Source organism: Vanellus vanellus (assembly GCF_965231255.1).
Source record: "Vanellus vanellus genome assembly, contig: SUPER_30_unloc_1, whole genome shotgun sequence".
NCBI classification, from domain to species: Eukaryota; Metazoa; Chordata; class Aves; order Charadriiformes; family Charadriidae; genus Vanellus; species Vanellus vanellus.
Genome location: NW_028128971.1, coordinates 58,193 through 75,255, shown reverse-complemented (window position 1 = coordinate 75,255; position 17,063 = coordinate 58,193). Strand labels below are relative to the sequence as shown.

General features: G+C 56.8%; 1 protein-coding gene across 6 annotated transcripts in view; it reads left to right on the top strand.

Annotated features, from left to right (window-relative positions):
* Nucleotides 1-626: 626 nt before the first annotated feature.
* Nucleotides 627-17,063, top strand: part of SMARCA4 (SWI/SNF related BAF chromatin remodeling complex subunit ATPase 4) — a 30,932-nt gene continuing 14,495 nt past the window's right edge. For 3 of the 6 annotated variants that reach the window (XR_014270138.1, XM_082499721.1, XM_082499720.1), the window contains exons 1-16: nucleotides 628-650; nucleotides 4,121-4,210; nucleotides 7,672-7,983; nucleotides 8,880-9,012; nucleotides 9,474-9,872; nucleotides 10,711-10,809; nucleotides 11,278-11,536; nucleotides 12,483-12,609; nucleotides 12,751-12,924; nucleotides 14,061-14,234; nucleotides 14,323-14,490; nucleotides 14,582-14,632; nucleotides 15,321-15,451; nucleotides 15,955-16,012; nucleotides 16,436-16,554; nucleotides 16,822-16,972. Coding sequence is in view for 5 of the 6 variants with exons in the window: in XM_082499721.1 (XP_082355847.1) it covers nucleotides 7,762-7,983; nucleotides 8,880-9,012; nucleotides 9,474-9,872; nucleotides 10,711-10,809; nucleotides 11,278-11,536; nucleotides 12,483-12,609; nucleotides 12,751-12,924; nucleotides 14,061-14,234; nucleotides 14,323-14,490; nucleotides 14,582-14,632; nucleotides 15,321-15,451; nucleotides 15,955-16,012; nucleotides 16,436-16,554; nucleotides 16,822-16,972 (2,265 nt within the window). In the remaining variant the exon portion in view is untranslated. Of the gene's footprint in view, nucleotides 651-4,120; nucleotides 4,211-7,671; nucleotides 7,984-8,879; nucleotides 9,013-9,473; nucleotides 9,873-10,710; nucleotides 10,810-11,277; nucleotides 11,537-12,482; nucleotides 12,610-12,750; nucleotides 12,925-14,060; nucleotides 14,235-14,322; nucleotides 14,491-14,581; nucleotides 14,633-15,320; nucleotides 15,452-15,954; nucleotides 16,013-16,435; nucleotides 16,555-16,821; nucleotides 16,973-17,063 lie in introns of all 6 variants that reach the window. The other 3 variants (XM_082499719.1, XM_082499718.1, XM_082499722.1) reach the window with 2 other exon arrangements.

Sequence of the window (17,063 nt, the reverse complement as noted above, 5' to 3'; positions counted from 1 at the left end):
CCCCTCCCCCCCGACCCTTCCCCGCGAAGCGGGACGTTCCCGCCCTCATTCCCTTTCCCGCCTCCCCATTGGCTGCAGCGGAGATGGAGCCCGCGCCAGGCCACTCATCCCCGCATTGATTGGCTGCAAGAGCGGGAGACAGACAGGCGGAGTGAGCCTCTCAGGTCGCCTCCCATTGGCTGCCGCGCCGAGAGTGGGGTGGGACCAACCGCCCGTCCCCCTTTCCCCGCCGGCTGCGCTCCGCCTCCTCCTATTGGCCAAAGCGCGCGCCTGCTGCCCCCACTCCACCAATGGGCTCGAAGGGGGCGGGCTCGGAGAAAGAGCGGGAGGAGGAGCTCTCTCCCTCCTTCCCGTTCTCTCATTGGCCGCGCTGGCGGAGGGCGTCATCCTATTGGTCAGTCCCCCGGTAGAGGGGGAGCGGAGGGACGACTGCGCGCGCGCGCGCGCGCGTGCGTGTATGCATGCGTGCGTGCGTGCGTGCGGCGTCGCGCACGCGCGCGGGGCGGCCTGTGGCGGGAGCGCGCGCGTCTCCGTCGCTCCCTCAGGCGGCGGCGGCGGCGGTGGTTCCTTTGTTCACCCCCGCGCCCGGCGGAGACAGGGTAGCCCGGGGGGGATGAGCCCTGCGAGCGGGTCCTGCGGCGGCCAGCGCGGTAAGGGCGGGCGGGGCCCGGCGGAATGGGGCTGGGGGGGGTATGGAGGGGCGGAGGAGGCTATGGGGGGGGTACGGCGGCCCGGGAGGGTCACGGGAGCTCGGCGGAGCGCTGCTGCCCATTGTTCGGGGCTGGGGGGGGGCTCCGCCGTCTCCTCCCTCCCCCCATCATCCTCCTCCTCAGCCCATCCTCTCCCCCCCCGCCTCAGCGGGGGTCCTCCTCCCATTTCAGCCCTCCGCAGCCCCCACCCCCCCCCCGCTTTCAGCCCCTACCCCCCTTTCATTCTCTCTTTTCACCCCCCTCAGCACCCCCTGCTTTTCAACCTCTCAGCATCTCCTCCAGGATCCTCCCCCCCTTTTTTAACCCCCTCCCCTCAGTATTAATTTCTGCTATCAGTCCCCCCTTTCAGCTCCCCCCCGCACTCATCCCCCTTTAAAGCCCCCTTTTTTTCAGCTCCCTCATCATCCCTCCACCTTCAGTCGCCATTTTCAGCCCCCCCCCCGTATCCCCCCCTTTCAGCTCCCCCCAACCCCCAGCATCCCACACCCCCCCAGCATCTTCCTCCCTTTCACCCCTTCATCATTCCTCCATCTCAGTCTCCCCTCTGCAGCAATCCCCCATCGCCCCCCCCCTGCCGTGGTACCCCCTTTCCAGCCTCCTTCCTCCAGGCCCCCCCCATCTCCCCACCGCGGGGGCCAGAAAGGCTTGGCTCTGCCCCCCCCCCCCCCCCCCTTTGTCCCTTACCTTTGCTGCGGGGAGTCAGGGACACCGCAGTGCCCCCCACCACCACCCCCCCCAACCTCCTCCGTGTCTCCCTTCAAAAGGGGGGGCACTCTCCCCCAAATCCACCCGTTTCCCCCGCACCATGTGCCCCTAGCCCCCCCCTCTTTTACACAACCCCTCTCTGTGGGGCAGCATTCCCCCACCCCACCCCTCTAAGCCCTGTCCTCTTTATCCTCCCCAGCGATTCTTCTTTGTCCTTCTGGAGGACACCGTCCCCCCTCTCTGTTACACACCCTCCTCTTGGGCTGCTCACCCCCTCCTCCCACCCAGGATGCTCCCCAGCTGCTGTCACAGTCGCACACCCCCCTCAGCCCTCCCGGCCAGTTTTGGGGGGCTCTCTGGGACTCAGCATCTCTTTCCTCAGGCTGTGGGGGTCTCTCCTCATTTTGGAGATGTCGGGATCAGCCTCTCTCCATCTCATCTCTCCCATCCCATCCTGTTCTCCCCACCCCTAAATTAATCATTTTTTTCCCCATCTTGAGGGGCAGTGGCACCCTTTTTGAGGGTCATGGTGCCCGAGGAGGGGCTCCCTTGGCCTGTGCTCCACCGGGAGCTGCCCCACTCTCGGTCCCCTTGGGAATCCATCCTCTTCCCAGCACAAAGGCTGCCCTTAGATTGGGGGGATCCAGTGCAGCCACCATCACTGGTGGGAATGGGGCGCAGCAAGGGCTCCATCTTCGGGGGGGGTATGTTCTTCATCATCACGATGCTCATTAGCAAAAAACCCCACAGAAGTGCCCTGGCACCACACAAAGCCTGACAAACCCGATGTTGACAGGGACGAGGAGTTGCTGTCCCCTCTCGGTCAGATTTGGGATGGGGTCTCACATGGCGTCTTCCATTTCAGGGGGCGAATCTGCCTCCCCTTTGTTGGCGGCGCAGCCCTTGACGCCGCTGTCTTTTGTTTAGTGGTGGTGTTGCCATCGGGGCTCTTGGTGGGGTCCCTGGAGGCACTTGGGGGGCCCTGGGGGCTCTCAGGAGTCCTTGGGGCTGCTCCCAGGGGTTCCCACTGGCACAGGGGGGAGGGGATTTGGGGGCGCAGTCACCAAACCATCCCTTTTCCTGAGGCTGCGGGTTCCCGACGCGTTAAAGCCAGGCATGAGCATCACCCTGTGTGGAGCTCCCTGTGGCGCCGGGCTGCAGAGAAACACCCAGCTCTTGGTGATTATTTTTATAAATAAGTCCTCAATTTGTGGGAAAAATAATCCTAAACTATTTTTGTGTGGCGTTCAGATGTTTTGAGGTGAAATACAGCATTTTCTTGTGCCAGGAGAGCATGATTTCTAGCTTTCCCCAGCAAGGTGCAGGGTAACAGAGGTTTTATACAGGTTAGGAGGATTGTTTGGTTTTTTTCCCATATTTTTTTCTTTTTTACCCCAATTGGTGGGCGCTGTCTGGAGCCGCTCTGACTCTGCTGACCCCCTTCGTCGTGGGGATCGGAGGGGGAGGCGGGTGAGTAAGCCCAGGGGCTCTGCTGCTAATTTCCCCTGTTAGAATAATTTCTATTTTCCTCCTTCGAAGATCAGAGTCTGAAGGAGGTGGCAGGTGGAGGGGTGGTAGTAATTAAGGGATTTGTGCAGCTGCCGCTTAAAATTCATGAGCTTCGCGGAGATAAGGAAGAAACGAGCAGCCTGTTTCATTTACCCCCTCTGCCAGTTGAGCTTCTGGGCTTGTTTCGACACTAAAACTTTCGAAAAGCTTAAAAATCCTGAACCCTTTTCCCCAAGACAAGAAAACTCAGGGCTGAGCCTCCCCCGAGTTCAGGGTGGGGAGGTGATTTTAACCGACCAGTGGACAAAATAACCCGGGATTTCAGGGAAGTAGCTGATTTTTCCCCCAGCCGCCTCTCCTGGCTCTATACGTTATGAAAACGCCCTCATAAATAGGCTAATCGAGCGAGCCATCCCTGACAAATGGCTCGAATTAATTAAGGAAGGCTTTTTTCTTCCTGTAATTGAGGACTTAATAACAATTTGTAGCCTACGATCTAGTTGGGTTTTTGGTGGTTTGTTTTTTTGGGGTTTTTTTTTGGTTTGTTTTTTTTTTTTTAAATCAGATTATGGTTGTGGAAAGGAGCGAGATGTGTTTTTGCACAGGAGCACCTGGAATTGCCGTGGCCTTAGCGAACACGCCGGTTATTAATTTTAATTCTTTAATTGATTGCCGTTGTGTGTTTACGGCACGGTTGTGGCGGACATCACCAGGCCATGCCTTCACCCCGTTCCATCCCCGAAATCCCCCCCTGCCCTGGGGGGGTCCGGGGCTCACTGTGGGGAGGGGTTGGCTACCAGCGCAGTGGCCCCTATGTGCCGGTGGCCTCGCTGGCACGTGATGGCAGCAGCCGCTCGCCAGATGGCTTCTCCCTCTGTGGGTCGGTAACCTCGGCAGAGGGGAGATGGGGCAGGGGGGGAGCGGTGGGGTGTCCCCCTCCCCTGCACCCTCAGACAGGAATTAACCTACCTGTAAGTATGCAAATTTCCCCCAGAAAACATCAAATTGGTCACTGCATTTTTAATTTAACATCTGTAACATGCTAACGAGTAGCACATGGTGTTAAGGCTTGGCTAACGCGCTGCTGCTTCTCTCAGACTGGGCGAAATGGAGAGCAGTGCCCTTCTTGCCCTGCCAACTAACAACGATGACAGGTGCTGACTAATTAATTGCCGTTTGTGTCTCCCTCCCTGCAGCGTTGTGTTAAAACCTCCCGGTCCCAAAACCTCCCCTGGCCACCACGCCAGTACTGCGCCGTGAGGGATCGCAGACCTCCATGCCCATAGGTAGGTGCCTGGATTTTGAGTTTCCTCCCCTCAGAAGCATCCAGCGCTGGTGAGGGACTTCCCCGTGGGTGATGTTTTAGGGGGTCAGATGAGGTTTTTTTCTTAGAAATAAGAATAAAATTGCTGCAGTGGAGAGGTAATGCTGGTGCTGGCCTAGGCCTGGGGCGCCAGCAGCGCCAGAGAAGAGCAGATCTTTGCTTTTAATGGAAAAGTACTTCACAATTCCGTAAAGTTCCATGAAGTATGCTCTTTATTTTGGTTCTCTCCTGGACAAGGCAGCGCCAGGAGTGTGGCTCCTGCTCGAGCGGGGCTCAGTTGCCTGTGGTAGGCAGGTAGCACCTCTCCGTTCCTCCCAAAAACGCTTTGTTAGTCCTCACTCCCTTTTTAGCCGTGGCAGGAGGAGAGCAAAACGGCTCCTGCAGCCTTTGTTTCCCTCTGGGGGTGGAAGGAGGAAGATTCCTGAGGGCTGGAAGGACATAACTCGGGGATAAACCCCTACCCTCTGCTGCGGGTGTCTGCAGGCGGGCTGCCCCTCCACCTGGAAATGAGAGGCTCTGCAGCTGTAAAAAGCTGAATTTTCACGATACCTGGCACTGGCGCAGCTGCTCAAAACTGCGAAAAATGAGTGAGAGCGGCTGCCCATCGCATTTCGGTTCCCTTTACCTGAGAGCGCTGAAAGCCTCAGCACCGCTGCGGCCTGAGGTCCTGCCGCTCCCCCCCTTCTGAGGCAGTGACCCCGCGATTCCAGACGTGCTGGCGAGTGACGTGAGTATTGAATATTGTTTTCTTTCAAATGGGGAAATGTAAAGCCTGAAGAGCCGCAATGCTTTTGTTCAAAGACAAGAGAGGTGCCTGTGTCCCTTCAAAGGCGCTTCAGGAGCGGGATCAAGTCTGGGTTTTCCAGCGGGAAGTGAGCCTGAATTTTGTGAGGCTGCTTACCCTTTGCATGGCCTGCAGGTCCTTCAGGTTATTAGATCTATGGGTTTGGCGCTGTGGCGGAGCTGAGCAGAGTCGGGATGAGGGGAAAGGGAAGTTTTTAGGCATGTTCTACATTTACCCGCCGCTTGGCACCTTTTTTGCCTGTGTATGTGTGAAAACACGAGGGGCTGAATTCCCCTGGCACTGGGACGAGCATGGATCCGAGAGCTGCTGTGGTCTGGGACAGGATTGTTCCTTTCAGCCCCAGGTTTGTGGGAAGCGCTCGGCTCCGGCGTGTTTACCGACAGCGCAGGGGGAAAATGAAAAATAAACACCCGCAACCACTAACTGCCGGAACGAATGGCGATGAAACACCACCCGGCCCCCAACTGGAAGGGAGGGTTAGCGGCTCGGCGAGGCATAGTCGACCCTGCACTCGTTAGGCTTCATCCCGAGCACGAAGAGCAGCTGGGAAGTGTCTGCAGTCACCTGTTAAAATCCGTTTAATTATTGAGAAATGTCCCTAATTTGTGCCTTGGTAAAGATGTAGAGGAGGAGGAAGCCCTGCAGATGAACGCCGGAGGAGCTGTGATACGGCCTGACCTTAAAAATGGAGCTCTTCGTGCTGCGCCCGTAGAGGGCGCGCGCCAGCCTTGCCGGTGCCCTGGATTTCTGCAGATTTAACCCGGGGGTGCCCTGTCTCTCCACCCTGCATCCTCCTCCCGGCCACGTTGCTGCCGTGGGATCCTCCAGCAGCGGTTTCTCTTCACGCTGGCGGCAGTGGTACTCATCAGAGCGCGGAACCCAGGGCGTGTGTTTGCCTTCCCAAGCGTTTTACCTGCCCAACCAGGTGCCAGTGGCACACGGGCGTGTTTCTCCCTGGCCTTGCCACTCAGAAAACCACCAGCACTGGACGGGATGACTCTGCGGCTGCGTTTTACACCAAGTTTAGCTTCTATCCGCTGCCCCACCAGTGTGGGAACGGGTTAATCTGGCTCACATGTTGAGTGGGGGATTTTATATCCTGCAGAAGCTGCGGCACGGCCACGTTTTTAGGTGAAAACGGGGTGACGCTGCCAATCCCTGTCCCCATGGCTCATCCCGCCGGGCTCTGAGCGGAGAAGCACAGCCAGCACCGAGGACCGGAGCTGTTTTCCTGCGTTAACAGGGCATTGTGTTCACCGCAACCACAGGCTTAAAAAAACACCCCGCGCTTCCACTTTTCACTGTGTTTTGAAGTCAAAATAATTCCTGTTTCTGCTATTTCTGAGCCCCAGTTGCGAGGGGTGTACTTCAACAGGAAGGGAGCTGTGAGGACCATCCTGTCCGGCAGCCAGAGCGCTCTGGACTGACTATTCGGCGTTACTGGTACCCAGTGCACCGCCCGACTGCGGCTCCGCTCCTAGTCCTTACCCCTCCCCGGCCTCGCTCCGTCCCAGGGCAAAGTCAGCATTTGCTCTCTTTAATTTTCCTGCTGTTGATGAGCACCCAACGCTGATCTCTCTGGATCCCTCCGCACAGCCTCTCCTCCCTCCAGAGAGCGGATGGCACCTCCCAGTTTAATACCAGCGGCAAACTGGTGTGTTAAGCCCTGCCCTGAGATGGTCGGTAGAGATATCGGAGAGGACTGGCCCCAGGTGGGTGTTCCCCCTCGCTGCCTGCAGCAGCTCCTGACCCCACAGAAGTGATGTCAGACATAAGTATTGATCACAAGATCTGCTCCCCGAGCAAATCCCTCGAGGCTAAATTCCCCGTCCACATCTTCCATCAAACCTCATTGAAAAGGGGAAATAAATCCCATGTCACTTGCCGGACAGATAAATTCACTTTCTCTTTTGTTTTCCGGTTTGGATTATACTCACAGTGGTAGAAGTGAGATTTCCCACCATGGGAATAGCACTCTGAGTGGAATTGATCCCGCCTGGGGACCGGAGGAGGGATTCGGGCTCCTCTGCAGCCCTCAGCCTGTTTGCTGGAATCGCAAATACATTTCCAAACCCCAAACAGGTATGGGTGGCTCTTTTTTTTTTTTTTTTAAATAGCTCTTCTGTGCCATGTTGGAATTAACCCGAAATTCTGGTTTCTTGCGTAAGAGAGACACTTTTCCACGCAAATCGCCTGTTTGACTTGAGTGAGTCCCTGGACTGTTTGGGTGCTGGAGTTGCGTTTGCAACACATCTCTGGAGTTGCGTTTGCAGGAAGCTGAAGCCCATGCGAGACGAGTTTATATCAATTTCAATGTCTGTGCAAAAATATCACTCCTGGACCTGGTATAAAACCACCTAAATTAACCAAAAACCCCACTTTCTGTGTGGCCTGGATAAGTGTGCTGCCCAAATCCCAGGAATGTTCAGTGCCCTGCGAGGATGATGGGTTTGGAAGTGCTTTCTTGCTCCTAAAGCCTGCGGCTTTATGAAACCCACGAGGCTGGAGTCGCTAATGAACTCTCGCTTCATTAGCAAGGACTTTGCTCTGGGTTACTGTGTCCTGTGCCTGCGGGCAGCTGCCTCTCCCTAACCCCAATTTCCCTTTTCTGCCCCCAGTTTGGGGGCTCTTCCAGGAGCGGCGGCGGTGGCTCCGGCTGAGACGAGCTCTCCAACCACAGGACCCCCTTCCCGGCGCCCGTGGTGAAGATGTCGACTCCAGATCCTCCCATGGGAGGAACCCCTCGGCCGGGACCCTCCCCAGGGCCGGGACCCTCCCCGGGGGCCATGCTGGGACCCAGCCCCGGCCCCTCGCCCGGTTCGGCACACAGTATGATGGGACCCAGCCCCGGGCCGCCCTCAGCGGGACACCCGCTGCCGCCCCAGGGGCCGGGAGGCTACGCTCAGGACAACATGCATCAGATGCACAAGGTGAGGGGAGGGGGGCGCTGCCCGCTGCCAGCACCGAAAAAAGACATTTCATTTTGGTAAGAAGAGCAAAAATGGGTTAGGTAGCTTAGTTTTCCTGTTAATTTACTTTTTTCGGGTGCTCACGCAGCACTTTTCCCTTGAGACAGAAAGTCTGAGAAGTTAAGGGTTTGTTTTAGAGTTGAGTTTGTACATTTGGGAGGGGAGTTTGTGCATTGAAGGCCGGGTTGGACGGGGCTCAGAGCAACCTGGGCTGGTGGGAGGTGGCACTGGGGGGGCCTTCCACCCCAAACCGTCCTGTGATTCTGTGGTTTTGCTTACCCCAAATATCAGGGCATCATGCCCTTCTCTCGGGCTCCCTTCTGGATTGCCGGTGGGGGCTGAGGAGTTTAATTCTGAAATAAGAATGAGAGTGAAACATCTCGTAAAGGTTTCTCTCATTGGGAATTTGGAGCTTGAGGAAAATGAGCCTCCCTTCTCCCTTTCCATTTCTACTATGAAAGCATTTGGGTTTGGGTTTTTTTTTTGCTTTATTTTGTCAACTAAACCCCCTTTTTCTCAGTTAATTCAATCATCTTTGGCATCATCAGACCTAGAGGAAAAAAACAAACAGGAAAAGCTTTTGAGCAATGTCGTGTTTCTTTTAAACATCCCCCTGTGCTTATTCCCCACCCCACCATTTAATGCGGGTGGTTTGCGGTGGCGTGCAGTATTTTGCCAGCAAATAGGTTTTCATTTTGGGGAGGACATTGGCAGTGCCAGGACACAAACGGCACATCCTTACTGCCTTTGCGCAGTGCCGGCGTTGGGTGGCACAGCCACCGGTGCTCGCTTTCCTCCCTCTCTGGGAGCGGTGTAAGCAGGTCTCTGATTTTTGGGGTGTCGCTTTTCTCCTGCAGCCCATGGACTCCATGCATGAGAAGGGAATAACCGAGGATCCTCGCTACAGCCAGATGAAAGGGATGGGGATGCGGCCCGGCGGGCACGCAGGAATGGGTCCTCCTCCCAGCCCCATGGATCAGCACTCTCAAGGTTGGCTTCTGGAAGAAAAAAATCCATCTTATTTTCGAGGGGGCAGGGCTGTGGATCAGTCTGGAGCTCCCACAGTACCTGTGGCTCTGCTTCCCTCATCTGTTTGTATCAGCTGTCCATTAGGATAGGTGTGAAAACGGGCAAAGAATCGCATGAAAAAGTCAAACTGGGAGAAGGACTGTCTGTCCCTCCTCGCGTCCTGGTCTCCTGTGCTGAGATCAGTATGGCATCGTACGCCGAGCGCACTGTTCCCACACAGCTGCTTGTGTCCATGAACTTTCCTTGGTTTAAATCCTGGATTTTGGGAAGGACATAGTGCTCCCAAGGTTTCCAGGCTTAAAGCAGCTGTGGGCTCCACTGGGGAGGGTTTTTTCTAGTTTTTCCTTTTCTTTTGACTCAGTCTTCCCATGCCTGTCACAGCGAGCGCCTCGCCTCCCATCTAACTGGCTCTCTCCCTCCAGGTTACCCTTCTCCGTTGGGCGGTTCTGAGCATGCCTCCAGTCCGGTTCCGGCTAACGGTCCGTCCTCTGGCCCTCAGATGTCCTCGGGTCCCGGAGGAGTCCCCCTGGATGGCACTGACCCCCAAGCTTTGGGGCAACAGAACCGGGGCCCGACCCCTTTTAACCAGAACCAGCTGCACCAGTTGCGAGCTCAGATCATGGCCTACAAGATGTTGGCCCGGGGCCAGCCGTTGCCTGACCACCTTCAGATGGCCGTGCAGGGCAAGAGACCCATGCCTGGAATGCAGCAGCAAATGCCGACACTACCTCCACCCTCCGTGTCCGGGACTGGACCAGTGCAAGGACCAGTGCAAGGGCCTGGACCGGGACCGACACCTCCAAACTATAACAGACCTCACGGTGAGTGCTGCCCCGGCTTTCCTCCTGGCAGCACCGGGGTTTGCTGGTGGTGGGGCGTTTGTGGCACAGTTTGGCATGGTTTGAACCTTGCCGCTGCTCTGCTGTTGTCCAGTTTGGGTTTTCCATTTGCGTGTCGCACAGCCCGTCTGATTGGGGCTGTTCAGCCTGGAGAAGAGAAGGATCCAGGGAGACCTCCGAGCCCCTTCCAGTGCCTAAAGGGGCTCCGGGAGAGCTGGGGGGGACTCTGGGTCAGGGAGGGGAGCCGTGGGACGAGGGGGGGCGGTTTGGCACCGGCAGAGGGCAGATTTAGGGGAGACAGCGGGGGGAAATTCTTCCCCATGAGGGCGGTGAGCCCCTGGCGCAGGGTGCCCCGAGGAGCTGTGGCTGCCCCATCCCTGGAGGGGTTCAAGGCCGGGTTGGACGGGGCTGGGAGCACCCTGGGCTGGGGGGAGTTGTCCCTGCCCAGGGCAGGGGGTGGCACTGGGGGGGCTTTAAGGTCCCTTCCAGCCCAAACCATTGGGTGATTCATGGCCGTTAACTTGCCAGGGGCTGGGGCTTCAGATTCATCCCACCCGGCTGCTGTGGAGGCAGTGAGGCTTCTCTGGCGGTTTGGTGTGTTGGGGGGGACTGATTCATCCTCCGGAGCCGGCTGTGGTGGGCAGGGACACACACCGGGGCGGGGGGTTACGTGCTTGCAAAAAGAGTAGCTGCTGGTCAGGCTCTCCTGAACGGGAGGAGAAACTTTGTTCCTGGTATTTACATGCAGAGATCAACATCCTAATGTGTTTTTTTTTCTTCTTTCTTTTCCTTTTTGCCGTTTTTTATGGCCATTCCACAGGTATAGGAGGGCCTAACATGCCCCCTCCTGGACCCTCAGGAGTTCCCCCAGGAATGCCTGGGCAACCCCCCGGTGGCCCCCCCAAGCCCTGGCCGGAAGGTGAGACCCAGGGCTCCGGTGGCAGCAAAACCCCTTTAAACCGCGACATGGAACCATGAGCTCGTTAGGGGCTGGAGGTTAACAAAGTGACGTGCCAGGGTGGGGGAGAAATCTTGGGAGATTTCTGGTTAAAATCCCGTAAATGGCAACTGAGCTCTCTGAAGAGTTGGTTTCATCGGTGCGTTCTGCCGCTGCAGCTTTATGAGGCGGCGCATGCGCTTTCTGAGCCAGCTGGTTTAAATTTAGCGGCTTCGTTTGGGGAAGGAGGCCATTGGGTTTATTTGCTGCTGAATTTATGGCACAGTGGAGCAGTGGTGGCTTTAGGTGAGGGGGAGAGCCGGTGAGCTGTGCCAAAGCCAGGCTCTGCATACGCAGAGCCGCTTCCCTTCCCATGGCGGGGGGAACTCGGGGTGTTTCTCCTCACCGCTTTCTTGACAGTGCTGTGTTTTGGGTTCTTTTTTTCCGCAGGACCAATGGCAAATGCTGCAGCCCCCACTAGCACACCTCAGAAACTGATTCCCCCCCAGCCCACCGGCCGGCCCTCGCCAGCCCCGCCGGCGGTGCCTCCCGCAGCATCACCTGTGATGCCACCCCAGACGCAGTCTCCGGGGCAGCCAGCACAGCCGGCCCCCATGGTGCAGCTCCACCAGAAGCAGAACCGGATCACACCCATCCAGAAACCCCGAGGACTCGACCCGGTGGAAATCCTGCAGGAGAGGGAGTACAGGTAGGGGCTGGAGCAGCTCGCTCTTTGCCTGCCTTGCGCCACCCCAGAGTTCGTCCTCCTGAGGTGTACCCTGGTGATTCCTTGTCCTGTTTTACCTTGGGGGGTGCCAACAGCAGAAGGACACGGAGCTGGTGGAGCGGGGCCAGAGGGGGCCCCGGAGATGCTGGGGGGTCCGGAGCCCCTCTGCTGGGAGGGCAGGCTGGGAGAGGTGGGGGGTTCAGCCTGGAGAAGAGAAGGCTCCGGGGAGACCTCCGAGCCCCTTCCAGTGCCTAAAGGGGCTCCGGGAGAGCTGGGGAGGGACTCTGGGTCAGGGAGGGGAGCCGTGGGACGAGGGGGGGCGGTTTGGCACCGGCAGAGGGCAGATTTAGGGGAGACAGCGGGGGGAAATTCTTCCCCGTGAGGGCGGTGAGCCCCTGGCGCAGGGTGCCCCGAGGAGCTGTGGCTGCCCCATCCCTGGGGGTGTTCAAGGCCGGGTTGGACGGGGCTTGGGGCAACCTGGGCTGGGGGGAGGTGGCCCTGCCAGGGCAGGGGGTGGCACTGGGGGACTTTAAGGTCCCTTCCCAGCCAAACTGTTCTGTGGTTATTAACGTGCAATGTGCAGAGATCTGGAGGGACGAGGGGGTGTGCAGTTTCCTTGGAGCTTCTTGAGGCACCTCCCCAAAATCTCTTCCCTCCAGCGATTGTCACTGCTCTGATGTTTCATTAGAGGCTGTGGGTGCTTGTCTGCTGGGGGAGCAGCACCTCTGCTGCGCCAATTGATTGAACCTGAATTAAATCACTGGATGCCAAGCAGCTGCTGAGCCACCTAGAGGCCCCGTCCCACCTGAGATAAAGCCTCTGCCAACCGGAGTGGGACTCGGCAGCTTCTCCCCGGGAGAAGGAGCCACAGGGAATTCATTGTGCTGTTCCCTGCCCGCTGTGAAATCCCCGTCTCTTTCCTCTGCAGGCTGCAAGCTCGCATTGCTCACCGAATCCAAGAGCTGGAAAACCTTCCTGGCTCCCTGGCAGGCGACCTGAGAACCAAAGCTACCATTGAACTTAAAGCACTGAGGCTGCTCAATTTTCAGCGACAGGTAAGTTCCCCGTTGGGGGAAATCTGGTTGAGGAACTCGCTGCGTTCGGGAGCTGCAGGTGGTGTGGAACCGTGCAGTGTGGCCTGTGGAATTAATTCCTTTTTTTTTTTTTTTTTTTTTTAACCTGCATCTCTCCAAAAGCTGCGTCAGGAAGTTGTGGTGTGCATGAGGCGAGACACAGCCTTGGAAACGGCCCTCAATGCCAAGGCCTACAAGCGCAGCAAGCGGCAGTCCCTGCGTGAGGCTCGCATCACCGAGAAGCTGGAGAAGCAGCAGAAGATCGAGCAAGAACGGAAACGCAGGCAGAAGCACCAGGTCAGCCGCTTTTGGGGACACTGGGGGAATCGGGTGGCTGGAGTTGGCCAGGCTGAAAGTTTGTAGGGAATTGCCTTATTTTAGGAGATTAGAGAAAGATTCTCTTCGGGCGAGATGGCCGTTGTAGGTCCCTTCTAACCGAAATACTCTATTCTATTATAGAGTATATATTCTATAGTTCAACAAGGGCGAGTGTGGGGTGCTGCATCTGGGGAGGAATAACCCCACACATTGGTACGGGTCAGGGGCTGACCTGCTGGAGAGCAGCTCTGGGGAAAGGGACCTGGGAGTCCTGGTGGCCAACAGGATGGCCACGAGCCAGCAGTGTGCCCTGGTGGCCAAGGCAGCCAATGGCATCCTGGAGGGCACCAAGAAGAATGTGGCCAGCAGGTGGAGGGAGGTCATCCTCCCCCTCTGCTTTGCCCCGGTGAGGCCACATCTGGAGTACTGTGTCCAGTTCGGGGCTCCCCGGTTCAAGAAGAACAGGGAACTGCTGGAGAGGGTCCAGCAAAGGGCTACGAAGACGATCAGGGGACTGAAGCATCTTTCTTACGAGGAAAGGCTGAGGGACTTGGGCCTTTTTAGTCTGGAGAAGAAAAGACTGAGGGGGGATCTCATCAACGCTGATAAATCCTTAACGGGAGGGTGCTGGGGGGATGGGAACAGCCTTTTTTCAGTGATGCCCAGTGACAGGACAAGAGGTAACGGGCACAAACTTCAATATAGGAATTTCCATCTTAACATGAGGAGGAACTTCTTTACTTTGAGGGTGGCAGAGCACTGTCACAGGCTGCCCGGGGAGGGGGGGGAGTCTCCTACTGCGGAGCCATTCCAAACCCGCCTGGATGCCGTCCTGTGCCACTGCTGGAGGTGCTCCTGCTCTGGGGGGGGTGGGACTGGGGGAGCTCCAGAGGGCCCCTCCAACCCCCAGCACTCTGGGATTAAATACAAGAGAAGTCGGTCTCACTCAGCTTATGGAATCGGGTGTATTAACTTAGCAGAAGAGGTAGTTGAAGATGTCCTGGCTACTGGAGGTGGGGTTGGACTTAGATGAGCTTTTCCAACCCAAACCAGTTTGCAGTTTTCTAAGCGCGTGAGTCCTGACACTGCCTGTTTGCCGTCCCGTTTCCCCGCAGGAATACCTCAACAGCATTCTCCAGCACGCTAAGGATTTCAAGGAATACCATCGCTCTGTCACAGGCAAAATCCAAAAGCTGACCAAGGCAGTGGCTACCTACCATGCCAACACGGAGCGTGAGCAGAAGAAGGAAAACGAGAGGATTGAGAAGGAGCGAATGCGCCGTTTGATGGTAAGCGGTCCGTGTGTGTGTGATGACCCATCAGGGTGAGGGCTTGTCTCGCCGAGCGGGGTGCTAACGAGACCTCCCTCTCTGTTAGGCGGAAGATGAGGAGGGGTACCGCAAGCTCATCGATCAGAAGAAGGACAAGCGCTTGGCCTACCTGCTGCAGCAGACGGACGAGTATGTCGCCAACCTGACGGAGCTGGTGCGGCAGCACAAGGCAGCACAGGTGGCCAAGGAGAAGAAGAAGAAAAAGAAAAAGAAGGTGAGTCGGAAGCAAAGCTTCACTGGGAGCTGCAGTAACGCGTCTCCATGGAGGTGCTGGGTCACTAACAACCACCTCCCTCCTCTTCCAGAAGGCAGAGAACGCAGAAGGGCAGACTCCGGCGATCGGACCAGATGGTGAAGTAAGCCCAATAATCTTATTTCACACCATGCCAAGTAGGGTAGGAAACGTCAGTCGTGTGCCGGAAAGGCCCGTTACAATGCTGCACGATGCCGCTGACAAGATCTAACGCAGCCGGTGGCTAAATTGAGACTTCCTAAATTAAAACTGGGGCCCGGATGGAAGGAGAGATCTCTCTGCCCATCCTGCAGGGGAGCGGTTTTCTGGGGCAGGCTCCATCCCGGCTGCAGGGGAGGGCAACTCAGCGCTTGGTTCCCTGCGTCTGAGCTTGGTTGGGTCAGGGTTGGTGTCACCTGCGAGGGATGCGTAACTCTGCGCTGCGCCGGCGTCAGCCCCGCGCGTCGCTCCTCGCGCGCTCGGCACTTTGCAAACCACCTTGCGAGCAGAAGAGCTTTTGAGTGATATTTCGAATTGTTCCTGTACAAATGAAGTTTGGCATTGGGACGTACCTTCCCACACAAAGATTCGCGATCGATTTTTTTCAAAGCAAAACGTTAAATCTCATCAGCTTTCGAGTTTTGCCTGTCCTCTGCTGACGTGGGAGTTAAAGCAGTCGGTCATTTCGTTCTTCCCCACGGTGGTCCTGGGGTGGGTTTGGTCGAAGCTGTAGATGTCAATGTAAATGCAAGCTCTGTTTTGCGGCAAAAAAACCCAAAATACTGACCCGCAGCCTGCCTTTGATCCCTCAGCCGCTGGACGAGACGAGCCAAATGAGTGACCTCCCTGTCAAAGTGATCCACGTGGAGAGCGGCAAGATCCTCACCGGCACCGATGCCCCAAAGGCTGGGCAGCTGGAAGCCTGGCTGGAGATGAACCCCGGGTGAGTCCCGGCGCAGCGGCAGTGGGGTGTTTTCCCCCCTCCCCTGTGCCTCTGCTCTGTGGCAACACCGGAGCCCGGAGGGGAACGGGGAGCTCCGGCCGGAGCCGTGCCGTTGGGAGGGCTGGGATCGATGTTCCCAATGGGATCGGTGGGAAGGAAAGCGCTTGGCCTGGGTCCCCCCCAAACCTCGGGAAGTGCAGGGGGGGCTGGAAGCAGCGGGGCTGCAGATCGGGAGGGAAGGATTTCATCAGCCTCCCAAAAAGAGGTGGGAAAGGCTCAGTGGGATGGCCTGGATGGAGGCGCTGGGGTTCCTGCACCTGCCTGAGGGCGCAGGCGGAAACTTGAACTGAGCGAGAGGAACATATTAAAAAAATAAGTTAAAAAAAAATAATAATTACGGGTAACAAAATTGCGTTTTAATGCAAGGGTTAATAGAACCGTGCTGCATAGAGTGCTGTTGGTAGCAGATTCGCAGTTAAATATTAATATTTATATTTAATTAGATATGAAGTAGCTCCGAGATCTGACAGTGAAGAAAGCGGGTCAGAAGAGGAGGAAGAGGTAAGGAGAAATGGCACCAGGCTCCCTGGCGCTTTCGTATTTTAAATATTTTTGAGAGAACTGGAGACAGCCCTGTGTACCACCCTAAGCTCATTTCCAGAATCGTTTTTTCCAGCACAGATTCGTGTCAGTCAGCTCAAATTAACCTATTTAGAATAAGCCAAAAAACCTGTGTAAAGAAAGCAAGGAGACGGGTGAGCTCCGTGCGTTAGTTGCCTGGTTTTCTTCCCAAATTTTTCTCATCTGGGTCTGGCGAGCTGCTGGGGCAGCAAGTGCGTCCCTTTGGGGTTTCGGCACTGGTCCTTTGCCATTGTTGCCCACGGGCCCGGCCACTCCTGAGCAGGTTTTGCTGCCATTGCTGTTGTATAAAGGAGTATAAAGTGGCTTTGTGCTCAGGCGGGCGCATTTTGTGTCTCCTGGCAGGAGGAGGAAGAGGAGCAGCCGCAGCCTGCTCAGCCTACCCTGCCCGTGGAGGAGAAGAAGAAGATCCCCGATCCAGATAGTGACGACGTCTCGGAAGTGGACGCCAGACACATTATCGAGTGAGCCCTGCGTCTTACTGTGCCGGCCTGGCGTGTCGTCCGCTCTTCCAGAGTCGCTTTGAGTGAATCTCGTGTGTTTGGGGTCAAAGGAGGGAAATTCGGTGGGTGGTATTTGCTCTGCTCCCGGTCCAGGGGAGCAGTCTTACTGAAACGAGACCGAATTGGGTGCCCGTTGGGAAAATGAACCACCCTGGCATGGATGGGGGCTCTCCAGGAGTTTTCTCCAAAGGGAATCGTCTTTCTTATCGTCAATTTTTTCCCCCGCAGGAACGCTAAGCAAGATGTTGACGATGAATATGGGGTGTCTCAGGCGCTGGCGAGGGGCCTGCAGTCATACTACGCCGTGGCCCATGCCGTCACCGAGCGGGTGGACAAGCAGTCCACGCTGATGGTCAACGGTGTCCTCAAGCAGTACCAGGTGAGGGGCTGCAGAAGGGAGCTCCCGCCGTGCCATGCCGCCTGGGCACTGCCCTACCGGGGCTTCTGCCAGCGCTGCCAGGAGATTTGGG